Here is a 22,606-nt window from a genome sequence, read left to right on the forward strand (position 1 = left end):
AAATTCCTAAATTGTTTACAAACATAGTTTTTAAAAGCATTTCAACATCAGAGTTCCCAAAATCATAGGTCAAAAACATGAGGATGTGTATGTTCATACCTTCGCCTCCCCGCAGTCATCTGAGGTACCTGAAACATAACCCAAAACTATAAGCCAACGCTTAGTGGGTTCCTCTAAAATACCAACACATGACCAAATAACATATATACAATAACAGCATGTCGGGCCCAATCAACCATCGGGTTGGAATACCCTAGGCCCCTCAACCATCTGGTTGGAATTCCAATACACTATGGGTCCAATCAACCATCGGGTTAAAATACCCCAGGCCCTTCAACCATCGGGTTGGAATGCTAATACACAATGGGTCCTGTCATCCTCAGGATTGAATACCCTCGGGCCCACTCAACCATTGGGTTGGAATGCCCACGGTCTGTTGGCTTACGCACAAAGCAGTAAAGCCTCAACCACCAACCAAATATGTGCACATATACATAACAGATAAACACATAGTCAGCCAACAGACAACAGACAGATCAACTGATCACTAAGCATAACAACATCCTATATATCAGGATATCGATCTAACAAATCACTACAGCACAATAGCATGCATAACAAGATATCGATCCAAAGGGTTGGCATTGGTGCCTTCGACTCACAAATACAGTGAGGAAAACTCACCTCACAAACTGAACAGGCGCTGATGAGGTCTCGACTCCGAATCTCAGCTCTCTAACCGACACCTATTCCCACCAAATGACCAATTTCCATCAAAATCCCAAAATACCCTTAAGGTAAAACTTGGTCAAAGTCAAAGTCAACTATCCTCATGTCGTGGCCAGGCATTGGTCACGTCGTGACAGCGAACCCGATCCGTTTCCCACTCGACTCGACCCAAATTGGTCAACTCAGCCAAAGAAACCACCCGAGCTGGCATCATGACATGAGCACCCATTCTCACGTCGTAAGCCCCAAGGGTTCCGATAGAAACGGGACTGCTCCGATTCTCACGTCGTGGGATCTAACACCTCATGTCGTGAGCTCTGTCTAAGGCTAAGGGTCACCATTTTAAGTCCTTAATCCATTAAGTCTTCGATTCCACTTCATCCAGAAGCTAAAGGGGACCCCTGAGGTCCATAAAAATGTTTCCTTTATGGCCATGCATGCACCAAACATGATCATCCATTTTCTAGGTCAAAAAGGGAAGAAATGAGCCTCAAACTTGCATGCATGCCTCAAATCTAAACCAACTTCCAGATCTGAACACTATAATGCTCTTGGGACTCTTAAAATCCATAAAGTTGCCAACTTTATGGATCTACTCCACACAATCATGCAATAACATCAATAAAATGGACAAAAATCAATATCTATCCATGATAAGCAATAAAGTTGGAGCCTTTGATACTTACAAGGGTCCAAAAGCAGGAAAAGATGATGATGATGTTGATTCTTTGCCCACACTAACATTAGAGCACTTCCTTCTTCTTCTTTTCTTCTTTCCACAAGATAGAAATGCACCAACATGACAAAGGATCTTAAGAAGGAGGAAGATTAGGGTTTCTGGAGGTCAAGAGAGTGAGGGAGGCTGAGGGTGAGAAACCCTAGCCCTCTCATTTCTTTAAATACCGAAAACTTAGGGTTTTTGGTCACCAGCCGCCATCACGTCGTGAGCATTAGACTGCTCACGTTGTGAGCCTTAAATTGATGCACAGGTCTGGATTACTCTTCATGACGTGAGAATGCATTCCTCACGTTGTGAGAAGGGAAAAAAGGGAAACCTTAACTTTACAATATGGAAGATAATATGCACTTGATCTGGGTGTTACATTGCAACATTATCAAGTAACTCACAATAAATCATCAAAATTTTATGTAATGCATATTAGTCTACTTCCTATTTCTAAGTTTCTACTTTCATAGAAGTCTCACAATCTAAGGATAATATGGTAAACTCAAAGTATAAACAATGTGTTAGATTTATTCGTTAACCTGTTTAGAGGCTTCAATCATTAAACACTTTGGGAGTTATATGACCATACCACATGAAACCATAAATTAGATATGCAAGTTCCATCCCCTAATCATTACTTGTCTAGAAATTAAATCACACTCATAAGTGTCGCTGCTTACACGAGACCTTAATCCTAAAGTGTAGTGCTCAAGACTTCACTCAAGACATAACTAATCCTATATGAATACATTGGTTATTATTAAACCTCAACAAGTAAATATTTACCTGATTATTAAAACTCCTTGAAAAAAAATATGTCATGTATGTATGAGTTATACATATAGTATATCATGCAATTAATACACATAAAAAGGATATTTACCTGATCATTAAAACTCCTTGAAAAAAATATTTCATGCATGTATGAATTAACATATAGCAAATCATGCAATTAGTACACATAGAAAGGAATTTAATAGAAATCACTTAACACAAAATAAGTTTAAAGACATCTATTATTGGGAATAACTCAACTGACATGTGCCTGAGATCTTATAATTCACTTCGAAAAATGAATATGAGTTCAATGGTCACATAAAGAACCATAATAAATATAAGTCATTGCCTCTAACTAACTAATTGAAGACACTTGTAGCTTATATAAAAGTCAAATATCTCATAGACACTTTTATAATGTCCAAGGAAAGCATTGAATACAACCAAACATTAAACACTTCAAAATTATAAGTATTTAAGCTTTGGGATAAAAGGTCAAAATGATTGTTTTACACTAGGAAAGTCGGACAACCATTTCACAAATATGTCACACATAAAACAATCCTAAAGTCCTAAAATGCCCCCTCCCCTACACACACACACCAAAAAAATATATATCGAATTCACATATAACACTTACAAAATGATTTCTAGCGACTAAGGATGATTCCTTAAAGTCTCACAAGCAATCAATGCAATAAATATGAAAATCAGATTTAGAGGAAATTTCTAACATCTAAAAGTTTAATGACTAAGAAATGGATGTGATAGTTACATTAAGAGCTTTTCCTTAAAGATTAAGCCTGTTAACACCATTACCATTAGGTCTTTAAACATACTTCTAGTTTCACCATAAAACTCAAAGAATTAACATCCATGCTCTCCCAAGAATCTTCTATTTCAAAATGAAGGGAGAGAAAAGAGATTGAGGGATATAAGCTGAAATATTTTCTTATTTATCAAAATAGGCCCCTTAACTTTATAATTTATGATTTTAGTCCCTAAATTGATAACAACCACATTTCTAACCTAATTTTAACCTAGAAACTATAATATAGGTCCTAGAATGTTAATACATTAACAATTTAGTGCTAAAACTTAAGTTCTAGTTTAAATCCAAGTCATGTCAAATTTTCCATAATTTGTAAAATTGGTCCCTCAACATTAAATTTTACATTTGATCATACTTATCATTCACTTTAAGCATGAACTTTATATTATTATTATTATTATTATTGTTATTATTATTATTATTTTAAAGGCTAAAACTACTAGCCTAAAATTATGGACGTTACAATAATCTTATTCACTTACTCTTGCCTTAAGTTCGTCAACCAAATAAGGTTTATATGTATCATATCATACTTACCACAATTTTGCAATGTTACATCATTTTTTGTCTTACCCCATAAAACCGGTAGGTGTCATACCACATTTTTGTTTTTGTTTTTTTAATTAATTGAATAAAATGTAATTTAATAAAAAAACACTTCATTAATTTAATAAAAATGATTACATTCCTAAAAAAATGACAAAAAAAATACATAAAAACGATTAGTGCGGTACTCTCCACGATTCATCTCGTGAAACTGGCTAGTACATTGATCTTTAGTGCGGTACTCTCCATGATTCATGACCTTTAAAAAACGCTCCCTTATGCATCGCCAAAAATGGTCATCTTTTTGTGCGTTGCCTTTTTTTTGGAATCCTTCGAAACATCGAACCATGATTGTGCTATAATCATCTCTTCGTCCGGTTGTCATTGTTGAGACGTCATCTTCTCTTTTCGAACCGTTGATTTTTCTTTTCCGTGTTTTTTGGGATTGGATGATTCGGGTTCGGTATCATGAACAATTTCAGGATCGGGATCGGCTACCGATTCGGGATCCGGTTGAGTTTTCTAGACAAATTCGACTTCCGATGAGTGAACGTATTCGGGGAATAGGGAATTTTTTTGAAATGTGGTTGGTTTAAGAGGTCGCATCGCATAAAGTTGTTGTAGTATTTGTTGATAGAAAAATTGTTGGGTTCGGGGCGAGATTGAAAACAAATCCATTTGTGGTCGGTAAACCGATGACTCAATCGGACGAACATTTGAACGCGATTTGCTGCGAGCGGTAAATTGAGGGTTTTTTGGATTCCTTTTTGGAATGCAAAGGTTTCAAAAGTTGTATAAATTGAAGGTGGTTTGTTTCTGAAAAATGTAATACATAGTTTGTATTCATAGTGGTTTTTTGAAGAAACAAAATTTAACATCAATTTCTAGCTGTTGGCAATAGTTTGAAATGGCTAGCTTTCCCTTTTCTTGTGTGGCAAAACGATAACACAATCCATGTATACCACATTATTTTTGAGTCTCGGTAGCGAATTTACCGCATGTTGCATCTTACAACGGTATACAATAGGAGGTACACCACATAGTCTAAGAGGTTATATAGTTAGAGGAGCCACCAAAAGAGAAAGAAAATGAGAGGGGTCAATAAGGTTTATATAGTTGCCATAAACCTTACATGTGTTGTAACATCCTAAAAATCAAGGCAAAAATTTTCATTTTTAAATCAAGTAAAATCATTGTTTTCAGATACCATCCAAATCAAAACCATTCATTTACAAAATATTGTTCTAAAAAATAGAAATAATATATTAGAGTGTCCCCAAATCAGTATCATCAAAACCAAGAGGATGTGCACGATCACGCCTTTGCTTTGTCCCGATCATCTGAAGTACCTGAAACATAAAACTGAAACTGTAAGCATGAAGCTTAGTGAGTTCCCCCAAAGTACTACCACACAAACAGATAACATATAAAATCATGCATGCTGGGTCCACAACCTCCCGGTTGGATTACCGTGGCCCACAACCTCCCGGTTGGATTGCCCTACATATTGTATACTGGGTGCACAACTTCCCGGTGGATTACCCTGGCCCACAACCACCCGGTTGGATTACCCCGGGTTTGTTGACTGGCAGCACAAACCAGTACAATCTCAACCCAACCACACTATGTCCACATATGCATCAGATAAACATATAACCAGTCAGCAGACAAATAGGCAGATCTATAGATCATTACCGCATAGCAACATCCTATATACCAGGATATAGATCTAACAGATCACTACAACATAACAACATCCTATATACCAGGATACATAACCAATTGGGATGGCATTGGTGCCTTCGACCCACAGTACATTGAGGAAAACTCACCTCTCAGTCTGAAAAGATCGATGAACAGGACACTGCTTTGAATATCAGCTCTACCGATCCCCTATTCATTGGAACATGACCAAACTTAACTTATAATCAAAATACCCAAAACACCCCTAAGTCAACTTGGTCAAAAACAGGTTAATGTCGAAAAGTCAAAAAGTCAACCGATTCAACTCAGCTGAGTATGCCCCGCGTACTTAGCTTGTACGCTTAGCGTACATAAGCCTTGACCGGAAGCGGGGTGTTGACCTCGTACGCCCTGTGTACCATAGCGTACGCCCAACGTACGTGCAACCATGATTTCCTTGTATTAAGAGCTTAATCCCTTAAGCTCTTTCGTCCAAATTCCATATCTAGTCCTCAAATGACGCCCTTAACCGTAAAGTTTCCAACTTTATGGTCTTGCATGGCCATTAAATGCGCAATACCAAAAACCCAAAATTCTTAACTCTTTAATACATCCTAGCTCATGCATGGAAGGAAACTAAGGTCCAATATTACATTTTATGGTTCCTAATAACTCCATAATGGATAAACTTTCCAACTTTATCCATTAGAATGGTCCAACAAACCAAGATCTAGTCTTTAAGTCTCAAAGAGACCAAAAGTGCATCTTTTCCAACTTAATCCATTAAGTCCAAGTCTCAAGCCTTTAGATATTAATCAATATGATGTTTAGATGGATAAAGTTTCCAACTTTATCAATAACAAGGTCACAAACTTTCAAGATCTAAACTTTATGCACTAAAGTGACCAAAAACTCATAACACCCAAGACTAGCTAGATCTATCAAATGCATCATCAAGATTCAAACTTTATACCTCTAGAAGAAAGATCAATGTGAACAAAGTCTGGATCCACAAGCTCCAATGCAACCAACACTTCTCCAAAGAGCTTCTTCTTCTCCAAGATGCACCAAGAACACTCCAAAGCACTCAAGCACATCTTATTTTGCTCAAAAGGCTCAAACTAGGGTTAGGGTTTTCAAGGGAGGGTGTTGGAGAGGTGGAGGCTGAGAACGGAATGGGTTTGGGGAAACAAAAATAGGGTTTGAGCACTGATCGCGTATGTCTAACGTACTCCTGGTATGCCCAACATACTCAGGGATGCCCTAGTACGCCCAACATACGCGACTTAACCCAAAACCGTCATAACTTCAAACGGTCATAACTTCTTTGTTTAACTTTGATTTCGACGATCTTTATATCCACAAAAAGGTGTTGAGGAGCCCCACAATATTATCTAAATATCTTGGACTAAAAACTTCTCGAACAAAAATCCATATTTCATGCAAGAACCTGGCCTATGACTTTTCCTTTTTTACCCTTCGACCCAAAACACAATTCAAGGGTTAAATCTCTTAACCATCATTACCTCATTCCACAAGGACTAAACTTTGCCTCTTTAAAGCCCAAAGCCTTACACAATAGACTTCCGGCCCACGACCCATAAATGGCAAGAAACAAGATGTTACATGTGCTTTTTATAGGGATGAACATTGAGCATCGTAATTGGGTACCCGCTTTCGGAACCGAAACCGCCCCAAAATTGTCAGCTCTGGAATTGGAACCGCCTTAAGCGATTCCGGTTCCGGTTCCTAAAGTTATGGAACTGCCTTAAGCGGTTCCGGTTCCGGTTACTAAAGTTATGGAACCGCCTTAAGCGGTTTCGGTTCCGGTTCTTATATATATATTAGTATTTTGTATAAATATGTGTGTTATTTAGATCGATTTAGAATATATTGGTCTAATTTTGTCTGTCTTTGATCCGAGTTGATTCGATTTGGACTGAACTAAATTGCGGTTTTATTGACAAAAGTTAATAAAATTGATGTAATCGGGTTACTCATTCTTGGAACCCGAACCGCCGATTCTGGGACTGGTTCCAAAAATTTAAGAACTGTGTACACTGGTTCCGGTTTCGGTTCTAACTTTCTAAGAACCATCAGTTTCGATTCCGGTTCCGGTTATCGCCAAATGAGGCGGATACCCGCCTGCACCTCCCTATATATATATATATATATATATATATATATATATATATATATACCTAAAAAAACCCTAAAAAAACCCGAAAAATCATAAAAATGCATAAAAAAATACCTAGACATTACAAATTTTTTTTTGAATTTTTTTATCAAAAAATCGCAGCCTTTTTGACAATTTCGTTGAAAAAAAAATCAATTTTTTTTCTTTTTCAAAAATTTTTTCAGCGATTTTATGTTAAAAGCTGCGATTTTTTGATAAAAAAATTCAAAAAAAAAGTTTTGTGATCTCTAAGTATTTTTTTTATGTATTTTTAGAGTTTTTTTGTTTTTCATAGAACGTAAACCTATATATATATATATATATATATATATATATATATATATATATATATATATATATATATATATATATATATATATATATATATATATATATATAAAAGGTCTTTAGGAAAGCCTTAGATTACCCTCATTGGCGAGCAGCTCCAAAGTTCACCACAAAACATTTAAAAAAAAATAAAAAAAATTAAAAAGTAAAGAAATTGTTGTGAGCGGCTCGTGCCACCGGCCTAGGTCACTCCCCTTTTATGTTTCTTTTCATTTTACATTTTTTAAATAAACTTTGTTTTTATAAAAAAAATAGATGTTTTGTTCATTAAAAATATATATATATATATGCTATATATTAAAATACATAATTAAATATTCCCTACAATATGTGACCAATATTCATCTAGTTTTTTGATATATTTTTTTAAAAACAATTGGATTGAGTTGTGTATGTGGAAGAAAGAGAAATTAATTTTTAACAGAAAATTAAGTTGGAATGGATTGCTAATGAGGATAGTCTTACAAGCCAATCCGTTCAAATATATCCAATGCATTTAACTAGTTATGATTAATTAATTAATCTTTTTGTTAAATAAATCATTTTATTTGATTAATAAATAATTTCATTTATTTATTTATTTTTCTTATATTCTACAAAAAAAAAACAAATACCAAATTATTTATTTTATTCTAATTCTTAAATATATTATTGTTTCATGTTATTTGTTTTATAAATATATATTATTTCGTTTTATATCATTAATATTCTTTAGGATTAGCAGAATAGTAAAATTTATTGTTTATTGTCCTCTAAACTTTCATCTATGCAAAACCCAAAAATAAACTATATACTCAATGCTAAGCATGTAAAACATGTCTATGCCATCTATTATAATGGTTATATATAAAAACATCTTCAATGAAATATTTTTATAGTTTATTACTATTTGGTTGAGTGATTAAAACAACTTAACACCATTGAAATGAATGATTTTTTTGTTTATTTTTATTGACCATTCAATATATATTGAATGATCAATATAGTTAATACTTTGAACACTCTTAACACTTTCTTTTTATTAATATTACATTTTATCTCTTTGATTTAGTTTTAAGTATTTATTATTTATCTAAATTTTATAGATAAAAAAAATATAAAATATATAAATATATATTATAGTAATATGTGAATCGTTTGTATGTAAGTGAATGTTTATATTAAAACCGGACATTGTTTAAAAAATGATTAGTTAAATAAGAAGGTTTTATATAACATTTTAGATAAATAAAAATAAAATAGTTAAATTAGTGAAAAAAAAACATAAGAAAAGTTTAACCATTAGATAAATAATTTAATTAGAGGTCAATATAATTAAATAGTGAGGTGACAATTTTTCGACCTAGCATATTGGTTTACCGATGTTTAATTATGACTTTTTTTTTCTATAATGCCTAGAATTTGTTTGAAATATCCTTTAGGAAAATGCATCATTTCATAAGATCATCTTGATTGTTAGTGTTAATATAAAAGATCCAAAAATGTGTATATATATTGGACATTTTGACACAATTCTACATTCCATAAGTAATTATGATTGGTTAATAAAAATCGTTTTCGAGGTCATTTTTTAGTTTTATGTTAATTTAACCAGTTTATCATAAAATATAAAAAGATGGTAAAAGAAACATGTCTCGACTACCTTACAAAACAAAATTTTCAAATAAGTTAGCCTCTCATAACATTTTCTTTTAAACAATGTTTAAGAGAAATAAAACAAATGTTTCAATACCCATTATGATATTCTCTATATAAAACCCAATTTAAAGTTGCATGTAACATGGGTTGGGTTATGTTGCATTGTCATTGTGATCCAATTGGAAATACCATCAAATTCATATTTATATATTTCGTCGAAAAAAATATGGCATCTTATTTTCTTCGTAATTCAGGTCCTTTTAACAAAATATATATTTTTGTTTAATGAAAATATTTTCTTGTCATGTTGATAATATTAATCACTATAACATATTTATTATAATGATTATGATTCCCAAATGTTTTGTAAGTCATTCTTGACAGATGGTCACCTAATTTTACCATATTCTTACCTTTACTTCTAATCAAAGTCTCCTTCATGAAAAGTAGAATAAATAGTTCTTATACGAAACGAATATTTTTACATGACTTTATTTTTAATATTTTTTTTTGTTGACTAAAATTTCATTTTAACGCGTAAGAATATATGCAAAATTTATCAATACTTATTACTTAGAATATTTCCTTTTGAACGTTTTTTCTTGCAAACACAACCTTATTTTGGATTCTCCTTTGTATTAGTCACTTTAATTACATTGAGATTATTATTGTTGCTAATTATTGCTTTATTAATAATGCTTTGGATTAATAAGACCTTACGCATTGAGTTTTTTTATATTAAATTTCAACATTATTTTTTTTCTTGAAAAAAAAACTTTACATTTTTTTTATTTTTCCAAAACGAACACTCTACTTTTTATTTTATTTTTTCTTTCTAGAAAAAACATACATTTGATATATTTTTTTCGGTAAAACTACTAAATCGGACAAACCGAAAAAATGCAAGATCTTTTCCAAAAAAAGATTAAAGATTAATTCATAAAATTACAATATATAATATATAAAGTCATTTATGATATTAATCATAATATTTTTCTACACCAATGTCTTGTAAAGAATTATAATAATAAAAATAAAAATAATATTGAATTTGAAATAAAACCTCATAAAGGTTGCAATGTTGGAACACGTCACAAGTCACAACCACTGAATGGTGCGGAAATTACGAAATAGAAACGGCCGAAAAGAAGGAATGAAACGGTCAACAACACAACACACTGAATTGCTCTCAAAATCAATGCTTCACTAACTCAAAATTCAAGCCTACAAAGAAAGGAAATCACCATACTTCAAAATCAATGCTTCACTAACTCAAAATTCAAGCCTACAAAGAAAGGAAATCACCATACTATAAAAAAACAAATAAAGAATGAAAACAACAGAAAACAAACAATGAAACGTTCAATAACCCTATATTACCTTCAAGAACTTTTCTAGCTTATTTAATAAAGTGTTGCAAATAATATATATATATATATATATATATATATATATATATATATATATATATATATATATATATATATATATATATCATACATTTAGATTCATTTGAGAGCATCTAATATTTTTTTTTTTGACTTTATAGGCCTTAAATTTGCATATTAGGGAGCAAATTCACTCAAACTTTTTTTTAAAAAGCAAGTTTTTTTTATGCATAAATACATAAAAAACCATCTTTTTTTTTAGCGAAATTGCTCCATAATATGCGAATTTAAGGCCTATATAATCCAAAAAAAAATATTAGATGTGTCATATTTTTTGGATTTTTTTTATAAATTTTTGGGTTTTCATGTATATTTGAGCTCTCAATGGATCTCAACTATATAAATTTTTGGATTAGACAAAATTGTAAATTTGGTCCCTGTGGTTTGTGAAAATTATCACTTTGGTCCAAAACGTTTTTGAATAGCACCACCGGTCCAAAACTTTAATTTTGTTGCTAGTTTGGTTCAAAATTTTTGAAACTTTTTATAAAGACGGATTTGCTCCTATTAGTATAATTTTCACTTTTTCTTATTTTCTGATTTAAAAAACACAAAAAATAAAAAATAAATTAAAACCTACCCCTACCACCACACCAACCCACCATATCTTTAACATAATAGTACACATCTCTTTTACTCACTTCGTTTTGTCACCAGAAACCCTCGCTACCTATCGGAAACCACTGCTACATACCGAAACCACCGCCACTAGTCGAAAACCATCTCTATAACCTCCATTCTTCATCTACCCCATCTTTCTTTCTATCCACCATCTCTCTCATTCTCCAACATCGAGGGTTTGTTTGTCTTCATCGAAAAAAGATGGTTTTCAGATCCGAGGTTTCCCAAATCTGTTCATCCAGCCAAGCTTCGATGATGTTGGGGTACAAGATCGGAGACGTTAGAGTTAGGGTTTCTAGATGGTGGTGGTGACATTAAGGTTAGGAGTGACGACGCTAGGGTTGTCGAGAAATAAGAGAGATAAATGGGAAGTCTGGCAGTGAAGATGAAGTCGTTGGAGTTCGATAAACACATTTACAAAATGTGGTGGCGATATAGAGACTTCAACAATGGCTTACATATCTGGACGCCGACTTCGTCTCTGTTCTTCTCCGATGTTTATAAAGAAAACGTAGAGATGAAGGGTTTTCTCCATTACTAGAGCTAGCATTTTCTGACGATAGGGTTTTTTTAACGGCCAAAGAGGCGACAACGACATTAGAAAACAAAACCATGACAAACCCTTCTCGTTGGTGATGTTGCATATGCGGTTGGACATTGTAGATCCTGTGTCGAATGTTCAAATCTACGTTGTCAGTGGTGGTCCAGTGAAAAGGGGCATCTCCGATGAATAAGGTGATCTGATAGGCTGAGGTGGTCCGACATGCGGCGGTAGTCCGGTAAGCGGTGGTGGTCCTATGGTAATAGAGAGAGAGAGAGATAGAGAGAGAGAAGCCAATGTATTTAGGAGTAAGAGGCGGGGGTAAATTTTATTTTTTTGTTTTTCTTTTAATTAGAAAAAGACTAGAGTAAATAAAAAAATGAGAAGGATAATATCAAAAGCAAAGTCAGTCGTTTTAAAAAAATTCAAAACAAATTGAACCAAACTTGTAACCAAAATCAAAGTTCTGATGATTTTAGTACAAATGATGATGTTAGTACAAAACTTTTTGGACAAAAATGATACTTTTTTACAAACATCAATTTTACAATTTTGTCTAAAATATAAATGCACTTTTCTTTTGGTACGTGTAGTCGATTAATTAACCACAAATAGAATGTGAGGATTGATCATCACATGAAAACATGGGAAGTGTTTAATGACATTGAATGCCACATCAAAATCTCATGTCGATGCTCGTTCTAATGTCGATAAAACCGAAAAATAGAATCATAATGAATCTTTTGTTCTAAAAGAATATGGTCGATCATAATTGTTATCATTTTTAATATCCAAACAAGTTTTTTGTTAAAACGAAATTATACACACAAACCTCCTCTTAATATCATAACAGTTATATATTGTCAATTGATGTCAAATTTGTAGTACATGAATAAGTGATTAACATTTTAAAATACATTGATATTGAAAAATACTATGAGTACTTGAAATTATTCGTTATTAGTGGCTATGAGAAAAATCATAGATATAACACCTATATTTTAAGTAAGGTTGTAAAAATCGCTCAGCGGTAGCTCGGCAGTCGACTGACGATAAACGATTAATCGGACCAGGCGGGGATTAATCGGGGACCCTTAATTATTAATAAAATTATTTAAAAATTTAATATTCCCTAAAAAATAAGTATTTGAAAATTTAAATTTTTAAAAATTTGAAATTTTGAAAAGTTTAGTTTAATATTTTAAAAGTTGAAAGCTTAAAATTTTGGTGTAATATTTGAAAATTAAAAATTTTGAATTTTTTAAAAATTTCCCGCCTATGACCGCCTAGGACCGCCAAGCCCGACTTTGACCGATTTCCACCAAGTACCCTGATCGTAATCGGTTAAAGGCCGCCAAACGATTAATCGGCCGCCAAGACCGATTTCTGCAACACTGATTTTAAGTATTCATAAAATTACCGATTCCAATAAATTTTAATATGAGTTGGATGTAGTATTTTTGTCTGAGTTTCTAAAATGTATAATTAGTTAATAGATTAATATGTTTTAAAAAATTAAAATATCATTTATAATATCTAATTTTGTTTGAATAAATTAATTTAGGAGGTTGAAAACATCAACATAGCAATTTGGGTGGCTTTAAATTGCATTTTGATATTTGGTAAGTTTTAAGGGTTTTTGTAGAGTGTATTTACAAAACATTACATTTAAGGCCTTATGATATGATAAACCTATATTTTATACCTTAAAAACATTTTATTATCATTAATAATCTTATATAAAAAAAATACATGCACATGATATAATATGTCAAAATTTTCACTAAAACCAATAAATTTAACAAAAAATTATATTGTAATAGTTTTAATTTGTTATAGTAAGTTAAAATGATCAAGATAAAAATATCAAAATTAGATAATTTGAACTGATAAAACATAAATAAATGATCCAATCCTATATCGACATCTGGTGTGTTGTAAATGTGTTTTTTTTTGAGTGGTTGAATGTTAAGTATACGGTTGAAAAAATATACATATTTAAAAGTATGATCAGACGAGTGTTTGTGTTGTTTTTTTTAAATAAAAAATAAAATAAAAATAACAATGCTATAAATTAAAATGCATAAAATCAAATTGTAATAACACAAATAAATGAATGATATAACTAAAAAGGTTTTTTAACATGAGTCTTAAGGACATAGGTAAGAAATATTAATTATGCGAAATATTTTTTTGGAAATGGAACTTCCCTAACGAGGGTTTTGGGGTCAGCTTCCGCGCATCGATTAATCTCCCGCTGCGAACATGAGGTTATGTCTCACGCCTTGGAGTCACTGCATGCGAACCTCCATGACCACAGAGGCTGAGTAGTGACAGAATTTGAACATGAGTCAACAGATTATTCACATTCAATTATAATAATATTCTTAAAATTAATGTTTCTTACATGTGCCCTTAACACACATTAAAAAATCCCATAATTTAATGGTGACAAAAAAATATGGATGAATAGTTAAAAATAAGTCACATTCTTTATTAACATAGATTGATTAATAGTAAATATTTTTTTTATACAAATTAAACAAAATTATAATTATTACAAAATGTCTTTCCTATAATAAATGACAAATCTTATGAATATAAACATATAAACATAGTTAATATACATTTAAAAGAAAATAAGCGTGATATAGTTACTAAAAATAGCTCACATAGCGCCAGTTATCTTGTTTCCCATGCCGTTTGACTTGCAATTTACAAAGAAGAAAGAAAGTTCCAGGAAGTTGCCCCATACTGTGGTTTCCTATCACCTTCCCCCAACAAACAAACAAACTCAAATCAGAAGTTCTACCTTTTCTTCCTCCCAATTTCTCTCTCTCTCTCTCTCTCTCTCTCTCTCTCTCTCTCTCTCCTTCTCTACAGGTGCATTTGCTCAATCTCCCATCTCAATAACTGTAATTTTTTACTTGATATAATCATCACTACACAACAAGTATCCGGTTTTCGATACGGGGAACTTCTTGGAAAATGTTTTGGTCGGTGGGATTATTATTTAATTCAAAAATACCCAATATAATGCGAAACCCTAGTTACTATCGCGAATCAGTAAAATCCATCTTCTGTTTTTGTTCATTCTTGAATGATAGCTGATGTAGATGTACCCACGGCTAGTTTGATGATTTTCAAGAGTCAAATGTTATTCTGTTGTAATTTTCACAGTGTTGTTGTTGTTGTTTTTGTATCTGATCGAGAATTTGAGACGGTGTCATCTCTCCTGCGTACAGTTGTAACTAATTTTAATTTACAGAGATGAGTAATGGTGGTTCGCCCTACCGGAGACACAAGAATGATGTGGAGTCCGCCGGTGCCGGCAGCGGTGGTTTTGAGGATTACGAGTCGACTTCCGGCCCTTTTGACATTGTTAGTACCAAGAGTGCTTCAGTCGATCGCCTTAAAAGATGGAGGGTAAATAATAATGCCTCTTTTTTCAATTGCGTTTTTTTATGCTTCTTTGTTTCGTATCATCAATGGTTTCTCTTATTGAAATTGATTATGATTAATTCGATTCTTTAACAAGTTTTCTTCTTCGTTGTCTTCAATTCCATGGTTAGGTATCCCTGTAATACAGATGTAGACACTTTCGATGAGCATATGTTGGAAATTTGATTCAATATGGGCCTTTGATTATTTCCTAGGGTTCTTCTAACTTTCTACCCTAGAATATGTGCTTGTTTAACGGAATTTGGGCAAATACATTTCGATTTTGTGAATAGTTTTCGAGTTTCCATTAGATTAAAAAAAGTATTGCTACAATAATTATATGATCATTTCCAACAATTGGTATCTTGTGTCCATTTGTGATCATATTTAATAAGTCACTTTAAAAGAATTTTCTTATTCTTGTTTTTTTGTTTCCCAATATTTCCAACAATGAATATGCGAAACTTGGGTATCCAAAATAACAATACTTTCTATTTTGAGTTTTCCTAAAAAATGCAACATTTTATTTGAAAGATTTAATATTCTATAGTGCAAGATAATACAAGTTTGGAATCAGAATATAGTATCTGATAACATAATAGTAGTTAAAAGAGTAACATATTCTGTTAAGTTAGTTAATTATACATAATTTTATAATTCAAAATATTAACAAAATATTTATTTTTATATAGCAAGCAGCACTTGTACTCAATGCTTCACGTCGATTTCGATACACCTTAGATTTGAAAAAAGAAGAAGAGAAGAAACAAATTATAGCCAAAATCAGAACCCATGCTCAAGTTATAAGAGTAAACACTACAACCACTCAATTCCTTTTTTCTATAAAAAAAAATTCAACTTTATTAAATTCATTTTCATTTTTCCATTATTGCCCTTCTTTCAGGCAGCCTACCTCTTTCAAGCTGCTGGAGCACAATCTAATGGTACTTCTTTTTTTATTTAAACCTTATATTATGTTTTTAAAGTTTAAACATTTTTATAAAAATTTGAAATCTTTTTTTATAATAGGAATTCAGAGATCACTTCCAAATCCAATTCCAACTGGAGATTATAGTATAAGTCCAGATCAACTTGCTGCAATGACAAGAGATCATGATTTCTCAGCTTTACAAAATTATGGAGGGGTAAGTTTATTATAACACAAAGTTTGACTTTTTTCAATCATGTAAATAATGTTTGACCATTTTTCTACTTAACATTAGGTCAAAGGGTTGTCAGAAAAGTTAAAGACAAATCCTGATAAGGGAATTCATGATGATGAGTCAGACATTTTGGAGAGGAAAACGGTTTTTGGGTCAAACACATACCCTAGGAAAAAGGGTAGAAGCTTTTGGGTATGTATTAATTTTATATAAATTTCCATTTTTCTTTTTAAAATTTTTTAGCATATTCTATAATTTAAAGATTTTAATCATTTGTATAGAGGTTTGTTCTTGATGCTTGTCGAGACACCACCTTGATCATTTTAATGGTGGCTGCAGCTGCTTCTTTGGCTTTGGGTATTAAAACAGAGGTAAATATATTAATTTAATTTTCATGGTTATTATTTTGTTACATAATAATAATAAAAAAACCATTTTTTTTTAATTTTAAAACTTCTTATAATAATAATAATAATCACAGGGAATCAAAGAAGGGTGGTATGATGGAGGGAGTATAGCTTTGGCTGTTATCATTGTTATAGTAGTTACAGGTATTATTTCTTAATATTAATGAATAATGAATAATGCCATGTCATCATATATGGTTATTTAATAATGTGGTTATTGATTTATAAATGTTATAGCCATAAGTGATTATAAACAATCACTTCAATTTCAAAATCTAAATGAGGAGAAACAGAATATACACTTGGAAGTTGTTAGAGGAGGAAGAAGGGTTGAGATTTCAATATTTGATATTGTTGTTGGTGATATAATCCCTTTAAAAATCGGTGATCAGGTCAGAAAAATATTAATATTTTTATTTTCTTTAAAAAAAATATGTTAAAAGTTAACAATTGAGTTATAAAATATTAAAATTTAAAACCAGGTTCCTGCTGATGGAATTTTAGTATCTGGTCATTCTCTAGCCATTGATGAATCCAGTATGACTGGAGAGAGTAAAATTGTGAGTTTCCTTTTTCTTTTTCTTTTTTTTTTAATAAAGTTTTTTCTTCTGTAAAATAAAGTTTATTATTTTGTTTTGTGGTTTAGGTTCATAAGGATCAGAAAGCACCATTTTTAATGTCTGGATGCAAGGTTGCAGATGGTTATGGTACTATGCTGGTAAGATAAAAAAAAAGATAATATTTTTTTTCTAATTTAATTTCTTTTTAACAAAATAATTGTTATTAAAAATTAAAATAATTTATATATTTGTTTTCAGGTGACAAGTGTTGGAATAAATACTGAATGGGGATTACTTATGGCAAGTATCTCAGAAGATAATGGTGAGGAAACACCATTACAGGTTAGTTTTATATCAGAAATTAGAGTTAAAATTAAAAAAAAAAACTATTTTATTGCATAAATTAACAATTTAATTCTAATTTAATAATAATTAATCTTCTATGACTTATGATTAGGTGCGTTTGAATGGAGTTGCAACATTTATTGGCATTGTTGGGCTTGTGGTTGCTGTAGTTGTTCTTATTGTTCTTCTCGCAAGGTAATTAAAACAAAAACAAAAATCAACTTTATTTTATTTTACCTTTTTTAATATAAAATGGTTTTTCAAATGATATTTATTTATTTATTTGGTAGGTATTTTACTGGACATAGTAAAAATCCAGATGAAAGCGTGCAGTTTATTGCTGGGAAAACTAGTCTTAGTGATGCTGTAGATGGCGCTATTAAAATTTTCACTGTCGCAGTATGTAATTTTTATTTTTATTTTTTGAAATTCAAAATCAATAAATTTATTTATTTATTTATTAAAAGAAGTTTGTTTAATTATAGGTCACGATTGTTGTTGTTGCTGTGCCAGAAGGGCTACCCTTAGCTGTGACATTAACGTAAGTTTATCTATTTTTATATAAAATCAATTGAGTTTTTTTTTTTTTTTTTTTAATTATAAAATTTCATCCTTTAATAATATATTGTTACTTAATTTTACAGGCTTGCATACTCCATGCGTAAAATGATGGCTGACAAAGCATTGGTAATTTACTAATTTTGATTACACTTTTATTGAAAATCAAAATCTTTCATTTATATTATTGATATAATTAAATTATTTGTTGTTACAGGTTAGAAGACTATCTGCTTGTGAGACAATGGGATCTGCTACTACAATTTGCAGTGATAAAACTGGAACATTGACATTAAATTTGGTATGTCATGTCTCTTTAGAACTTTTTTTTTTTTTTTTTTTTTGGATTATTTCTAATTTATAAAATGTGTGTTATTTTGTTGTGTTCAGATGACTGTGGTTGAGGTTTATATATGTGGTAAGAAAATTGATCCACCAAATGACACGTCAGCATTGCCACCTAGACTTGTATCTCTTCTCATTGAAGGCATAGCTCAAAACACAACTGGCAGTGTATTTTTACCTGAGGTAAATTAAAATTCATTTAGAATTTTATTTATCTTAAAAAATAAATTTTTATAACTTTTGATATAGGGTGGTGGAAACGTGGAAGTATCTGGATCTCCAACAGAGAAAGCTATACTTCAATGGGGTGTTAATGTTAGTATAAATAAATTATAAATTTTTTTATTCCATTTTTTTTTAATTTTACACATTCTCATGATATATTATTATATGCAGCTTGGAATGAATTTTGATGATGCCAGGTCAGCATCTTCAGTAGTTCATGCATTCCCGTTCAACTCAGAGAAAAAACGAGGCGGGGTTGCAGTCAAACTGGTAAATAAATATTTTTATTTGTATTTTATTATAATTATAATTATTATAATTATTATTTAATTGTTTTTAATTTTTGGAGTAGCCTGATTCTGAAGTACATATACACTGGAAAGGAGCTGCAGAAATAGTGTTGGCTGCATGTACAAGCTACATGGATGCTGATGAGAGGTTGGTGCCTTTGGATGGAGATAAGGTTCGTTTGACAAAATTGGTCCCTGTACTTTCTAATGTTTACCATGTTTAGTCCGAACTTGAATTTTTTATCAGTTTTGGTCCTTATTTTGGGATACAGGTGGAATATTTTAAAAAATCAATAGAAACAATGGCTGCTGGAAGTTTGCGATGTGTTGCTATTGCTTACAGACAATACAAAGGGGAAAATTTCCCAACTGATGAAGAAGAACTTGAAATGTGGGAAATGCCTGAGGATGATCTTGTTTTGCTAGCGATTGTTGGTTTAAAGGTGAAAATACTTTTAACTTTTATTCATCTATTACACCATTACATTTGAAAAATCTCGATCCCTCTTTTTATGTATGATTTGCAAATTGAAATGTAGGATCCTTGTCGACCAAATGTAAAAGATGCAGTTCAACTCTGCGTAAAAGCTGGTGTTAAGGTGTGTATTTTTTTTAAGCTAAATGTAGAAGAAATGGTTTTTAATTTTTAATTTTGGTATTATTCAGGTAAGAATGGTGACAGGTGACAATCTACAAACAGCAAGAGCAATAGCACTTGAATGTGGAATTTTAGAATCAAATGCAGACGCAAAAGAGCCTAACCTAATTGAAGGGAAAACATTTCGTGCATTGACAGAAGATCAACGACTAGAAATTGCTGAGAAAATATCCGTATGTTACTTTGATTTATTTCTTAATTATAAATTCATTAGTTTTGTGTTTGAAAAATTAGTGATTTGTGTTGTGAAACAGGTGATGGGAAGGTCTTCACCTAATGACAAACTATTACTTGTTCAAGCACTAAGGAAACGAGGGCATGTTGTTGCTGTTACTGGAGATGGAACTAATGATGCTCCTGCATTACACGAGGTCACAAATTAGAATCAGATTACAACAAACAATTTGACTTTCAATTTTGACTAAATCTAAATCGAATTTGGCATTCATTCATCTATTAGGCTGATATCGGGCTTGCTATGGGTATCCAAGGAACCGAAGTTGCAAAAGAGAGCAGTGATATTATCATATTGGATGACAATTTTGCTTCTGTTGTCAAGGTACGTATAGTATAATAATATCTTCGTAATTCTATTCTTCTTCTTTAATTTTGAAATCGTTAAAGTAATTATGTAATTGAATGGATATATATATATATATATATATATATATATATATATATATATATATATATATATATATATATATATATATAAAGGTTGTGCGATGGGGAAGATCTGTTTATGCGAATATCCAGAAATTCATTCAGTTCCAGCTTACTGTGAATGTCGCCGCCCTTGTAATTAACGTGGTGGCGGCAGTTTCCTCCGGCGATGTCCCGCTAAATGCAGTGCAGCTGCTTTGGGTGAATCTCATCATGGACACTCTCGGCGCCCTTGCATTGGCCACTGAACCACCCACCGATCACCTCATGGATCGAACTCCCGTTGGACGCAGGTTTTTTTTTTTTTTTTTTTTATCTTTTTAAAAAAATGTTCGAGGAAAAAAGTCCAATTTATTATCGATAGGTGAAAGTCGTTTGTTTCTGTATCAGGGAGCCTCTTATAACAAACATTATGTGGAGGAATTTGTTGATACAGGTATGTAATGTATTTATATCACTTAATGAAATTAATTAATGTTGTGTTTCTTGAATTAATTATTTGTCAAAAAAAAAAAAAAAACTACAGGCTTTATACCAAGTGACAGTTCTTCTTGTACTCAACTTTGATGGCAAAAGGATCCTGCATTTAGATCATGAGAGTGAGGAAGATGCTAAGAAAAAGAAGAACACGCTTATATTCAATGCTTTTGTCTTTTCTCAGGTAAGTTGTTACATTCATCAAATTCACCTTTTTATTTATTTATTACTTTCTACCCATTATACTTTTTTAAATGCAGATATTCAACGAGTTTAATGCACGAAAGCCTGATGAGATGAATGTTTTCAAAGGAGTTACTAAAAATCGTCTCTTTATGGGAATTATCGGCTTTACTGTTGTGCTCCAGGTGAGATTCTTTTATTTTTCCCCTTTACTCTCAAAGGGCATTCACGTCTTTTTCAACTTAGCATCTTTCAAATATGACTCATGGACTCTTTTGGTTTCAGGTTATTATAATCATGTTTTTGGGAAAATTCACGACAACAGTTAGGCTTAGTTGGCAATTTTGGCTAATATCAATTGTTATTGGTGTTATCAGGTTGGTTTTTTTACTATAACTTTTGTTGATTTGTTTGTTATAGCAAAATCTAGCAATCAAAGTTTATATCATTCAAATACAAAGCAATTTTCCTTAGTCTTGAAAGTAAAATGCTATAATAAATATATAATTGTGTAGATTTTCACAAAGTAGTAAAATTATTTTCTATGTATGTAACCAGTTGGCCTCTTGCGGTTGTTGGGAAATTGATACCTGTTTCTGAGAGGCCTTTCAGTGAATACTTTTCTAGAATTTTCACATCATGCAGATCATCTCAACCCAGTAATAGAGGTAGCTGCATATATACCATTTTTATTTTTATTTTTCTATGCACATATCTGGATAAATGATTGAAAAATATTTTTTGTTTGTTGTTGTTATATTTCAGGTTCATTAAGAGGAAATGAGGAAGATGCTTGAACACACGTTGACCTTTTGGTATGAGGGGTTGTTTGTGTGTGTGTTTGGGCAGAAATTTGTACATTTATACAGTCAGTATACACCAACTCTAAAAAAAAAAAAAATACTGAAATCACTATATATAGGCTTTTTAGCTTGAGATTAGTGCAAGAGTAATAGAGGGTGGTGAGAATGGAGTGTTTTCTTTGGTATTTTGCTAGAGAGCCTATGTTTGTAAATTTGATTTGCACATAAACGTTTCTTATATTTTGTTCTAGATTGTATTGTCACTATTCATGCTATCCAACTATAAAGATGGAGGTAATGTTGGAGAAATTTCAAACTATATAAAAACTCAATACATTTTTTCAAGCACCCCTTAGTTGCCTTTTCAAGAGTATGTGTGAGATATAAGTTAGACACATAGATGTTGGCATGGGAGTATA

At 31.7% G+C, this 22,606-nt stretch overlaps 1 protein-coding gene across 3 annotated transcripts in view; it reads left to right on the top strand.

Annotated features, from left to right (window-relative positions):
* Positions 1–22,535, top strand: part of LOC145115212 (calcium-transporting ATPase 10, plasma membrane-type-like) — a 68,528-nt gene extending 45,993 nt beyond the window's left edge. The window contains exons 1-33 of one of the 3 annotated variants that reach the window (XM_079051450.1): positions 14,751–14,952; positions 15,338–15,495; positions 16,203–16,319; positions 16,415–16,454; positions 16,540–16,655; positions 16,734–16,865; positions 16,955–17,044; positions 17,155–17,224; positions 17,318–17,472; positions 17,563–17,640; positions 17,727–17,798; positions 17,899–17,982; positions 18,098–18,180; positions 18,276–18,384; positions 18,471–18,526; positions 18,630–18,672; positions 18,761–18,844; positions 18,934–19,071; positions 19,138–19,203; positions 19,285–19,383; positions 19,466–19,576; positions 19,676–19,846; positions 19,943–20,002; positions 20,070–20,234; positions 20,316–20,432; positions 20,522–20,620; positions 20,779–21,017; positions 21,115–21,160; positions 21,251–21,385; positions 21,462–21,569; positions 21,670–21,761; positions 21,943–22,052; positions 22,150–22,535. In XM_079051450.1, the coding sequence (XP_078907576.1) occupies positions 14,766–14,952; positions 15,338–15,495; positions 16,203–16,319; positions 16,415–16,454; positions 16,540–16,655; positions 16,734–16,865; positions 16,955–17,044; positions 17,155–17,224; positions 17,318–17,472; positions 17,563–17,640; positions 17,727–17,798; positions 17,899–17,982; positions 18,098–18,180; positions 18,276–18,384; positions 18,471–18,526; positions 18,630–18,672; positions 18,761–18,844; positions 18,934–19,071; positions 19,138–19,203; positions 19,285–19,383; positions 19,466–19,576; positions 19,676–19,846; positions 19,943–20,002; positions 20,070–20,234; positions 20,316–20,432; positions 20,522–20,620; positions 20,779–21,017; positions 21,115–21,160; positions 21,251–21,385; positions 21,462–21,569; positions 21,670–21,761; positions 21,943–22,052; positions 22,150–22,181 (3,462 nt within the window). In that variant the 5' untranslated portion in view covers positions 14,751–14,765 and the 3' untranslated portion in view covers positions 22,182–22,535. Of the gene's footprint in view, positions 1–14,750; positions 14,953–14,977; positions 15,066–15,337; positions 15,496–16,202; positions 16,320–16,414; positions 16,455–16,539; positions 16,656–16,733; positions 16,866–16,954; positions 17,045–17,154; positions 17,225–17,317; positions 17,473–17,562; positions 17,641–17,726; positions 17,799–17,898; positions 17,983–18,097; positions 18,181–18,275; positions 18,385–18,470; positions 18,527–18,629; positions 18,673–18,760; positions 18,845–18,933; positions 19,072–19,137; positions 19,204–19,284; positions 19,384–19,465; positions 19,577–19,675; positions 19,847–19,942; positions 20,003–20,069; positions 20,235–20,315; positions 20,433–20,521; positions 20,621–20,778; positions 21,018–21,114; positions 21,161–21,250; positions 21,386–21,461; positions 21,570–21,669; positions 21,762–21,942; positions 22,053–22,149 lie in introns of those variants that run through there. The other 2 variants (XM_079051452.1, XM_079051451.1) reach the window with 2 other exon arrangements.
* Positions 22,536–22,606: the final 71 nt, after the last annotated feature.

Source organism: Lactuca virosa, chromosome 5 (genome assembly GCF_052849685.1).
Source record: "Lactuca virosa cultivar CGN04683 chromosome 5, Lactuca_virosa_CGN04683_v6, whole genome shotgun sequence".
Classification (NCBI taxonomy): Eukaryota; Viridiplantae; Streptophyta; class Magnoliopsida; order Asterales; family Asteraceae; genus Lactuca; species Lactuca virosa.